Source organism: Eimeria mitis, genomic scaffold, assembly GCF_000499745.2.
Source record: "Eimeria mitis Houghton genomic scaffold, Emh_scaff1334, whole genome shotgun sequence".
Lineage (NCBI taxonomy): Eukaryota > Apicomplexa > Conoidasida > Eucoccidiorida > Eimeriidae > Eimeria > Eimeria mitis.
Window position 1 is genome coordinate 1,525 of NW_013568808.1, and position 1,223 is coordinate 2,747.

Consider the following 1,223-nt stretch of genomic DNA (forward strand, 5'->3'; position numbering starts at 1 on the left):
CTACATTCCTGAACTCCTTATTTTGTGCATATTTCTTTCCGTTTCTTTTTGAAAGAAAACAGATATTGAAATTCTCTCTCTTCTTTCACAACCATGGCTTCTTTCTACAAGACGGCAACAGCAGTGTGCCTCGTCGCACTCGGTGTGCTCCAATCCCAGGCACAGGGGAATACTCCAACATATAAGTTTACAGTAGTGAAGGTAGATGAAGGTGAGCATGTTTTCCGCTCCATTTCACCGGTCATGCTTTTCTCCTTCGTGTTTGAAGCCAAGCTATCGAGTACTCTGCCGCGGCGGACCCTTGGCCGCCTCATTGCTTTATTCCCTCGTGTGTCTTTGTTCCTGTTTCTCCGCCGCAGACGCCTACTTGTCCGCCAACTTGGCCCGTAATGGAAAGCTCCCAGTTCACATCAGTGAGGTCACAAAGGACGAAAGCCTTGTCACTGAGTTGACGGGAAAAGTAACAGCCGGACCAGATCCCGCCGCGGAGAACTGTACTACATTGATAGCCGCCCAACCGGTGAGCAAAACACCTACTTGACCAGTGAATTTGAGCTTTTGCTACCGGTACTTGTGCTGTGGCAACAGAAGCTCTAAATCCCACTGTAGAGCCCGACACAAACTGTACAGCAATTCAACTGGCCCAGACAGGAGTCTAAGCAAGCTGTTTTGTCCTTTTCCGTACCGTTTGGGCGTATAGAAGGAGAACTTCCATTACTCTTTCGACTACGAACCCAAGTCGGAGACCAGTCCAGACTACCGTCAATTACTGCAGAAGGCCCTTGACGCAGGATTGACAGTCTTCAAGTAAGCAAGCGCCATATTCACCATCACTAGAGACAAGTCTCACATCTGTGTCTTGAATAGCAAGGAACGGTGCCGTTGATGACAAACGTATAGGTAAGCAGCGACGCCGCCTTCTTTGCAAACCAACTTCTCATTATTCCACCTTTGCTGTGCTTTGCTGACATTTTGTTTTCAAAAGCAAAACGTACCCCAAGACGAAAGACGACTGGAAAAATATCTGGAAGAATGATGCAGCAGCCAGTCTGGCATATCTCCTTGGGTCTAACAGCACTACAATCGGGTGTGTCATTGGAAGGTGTACTAAAGTAGAACCTTCAGCTAGCCCGAATTTACTTGAAGATGAAGACGGAGGTGAAGAAACACCGACAGAAACTTTAACAAAGGATGCTGTACTTTTCTGTCAACTCAAGCCTGCA

At 47.3% G+C, this 1,223-nt stretch overlaps 1 protein-coding gene across 1 annotated transcript in view; it reads left to right on the forward strand.

Annotated features, from left to right (window-relative positions):
• Positions 1-93: 93 nt before the first annotated feature.
• Positions 94-1,223, forward strand: part of EMH_0034860 (uncharacterized protein) — a gene marked incomplete at both ends in the record, with an annotated part of 1,441 nt that continues 311 nt past the window's right edge. The window contains 3 exons of the mRNA XM_013494918.1: positions 94-211; positions 360-520; positions 701-807. Coding sequence (XP_013350372.1) covers positions 94-211; positions 360-520; positions 701-807 — 386 coding nt within the window. The remainder of the gene's footprint in view (positions 212-359; positions 521-700; positions 808-1,223) is intronic.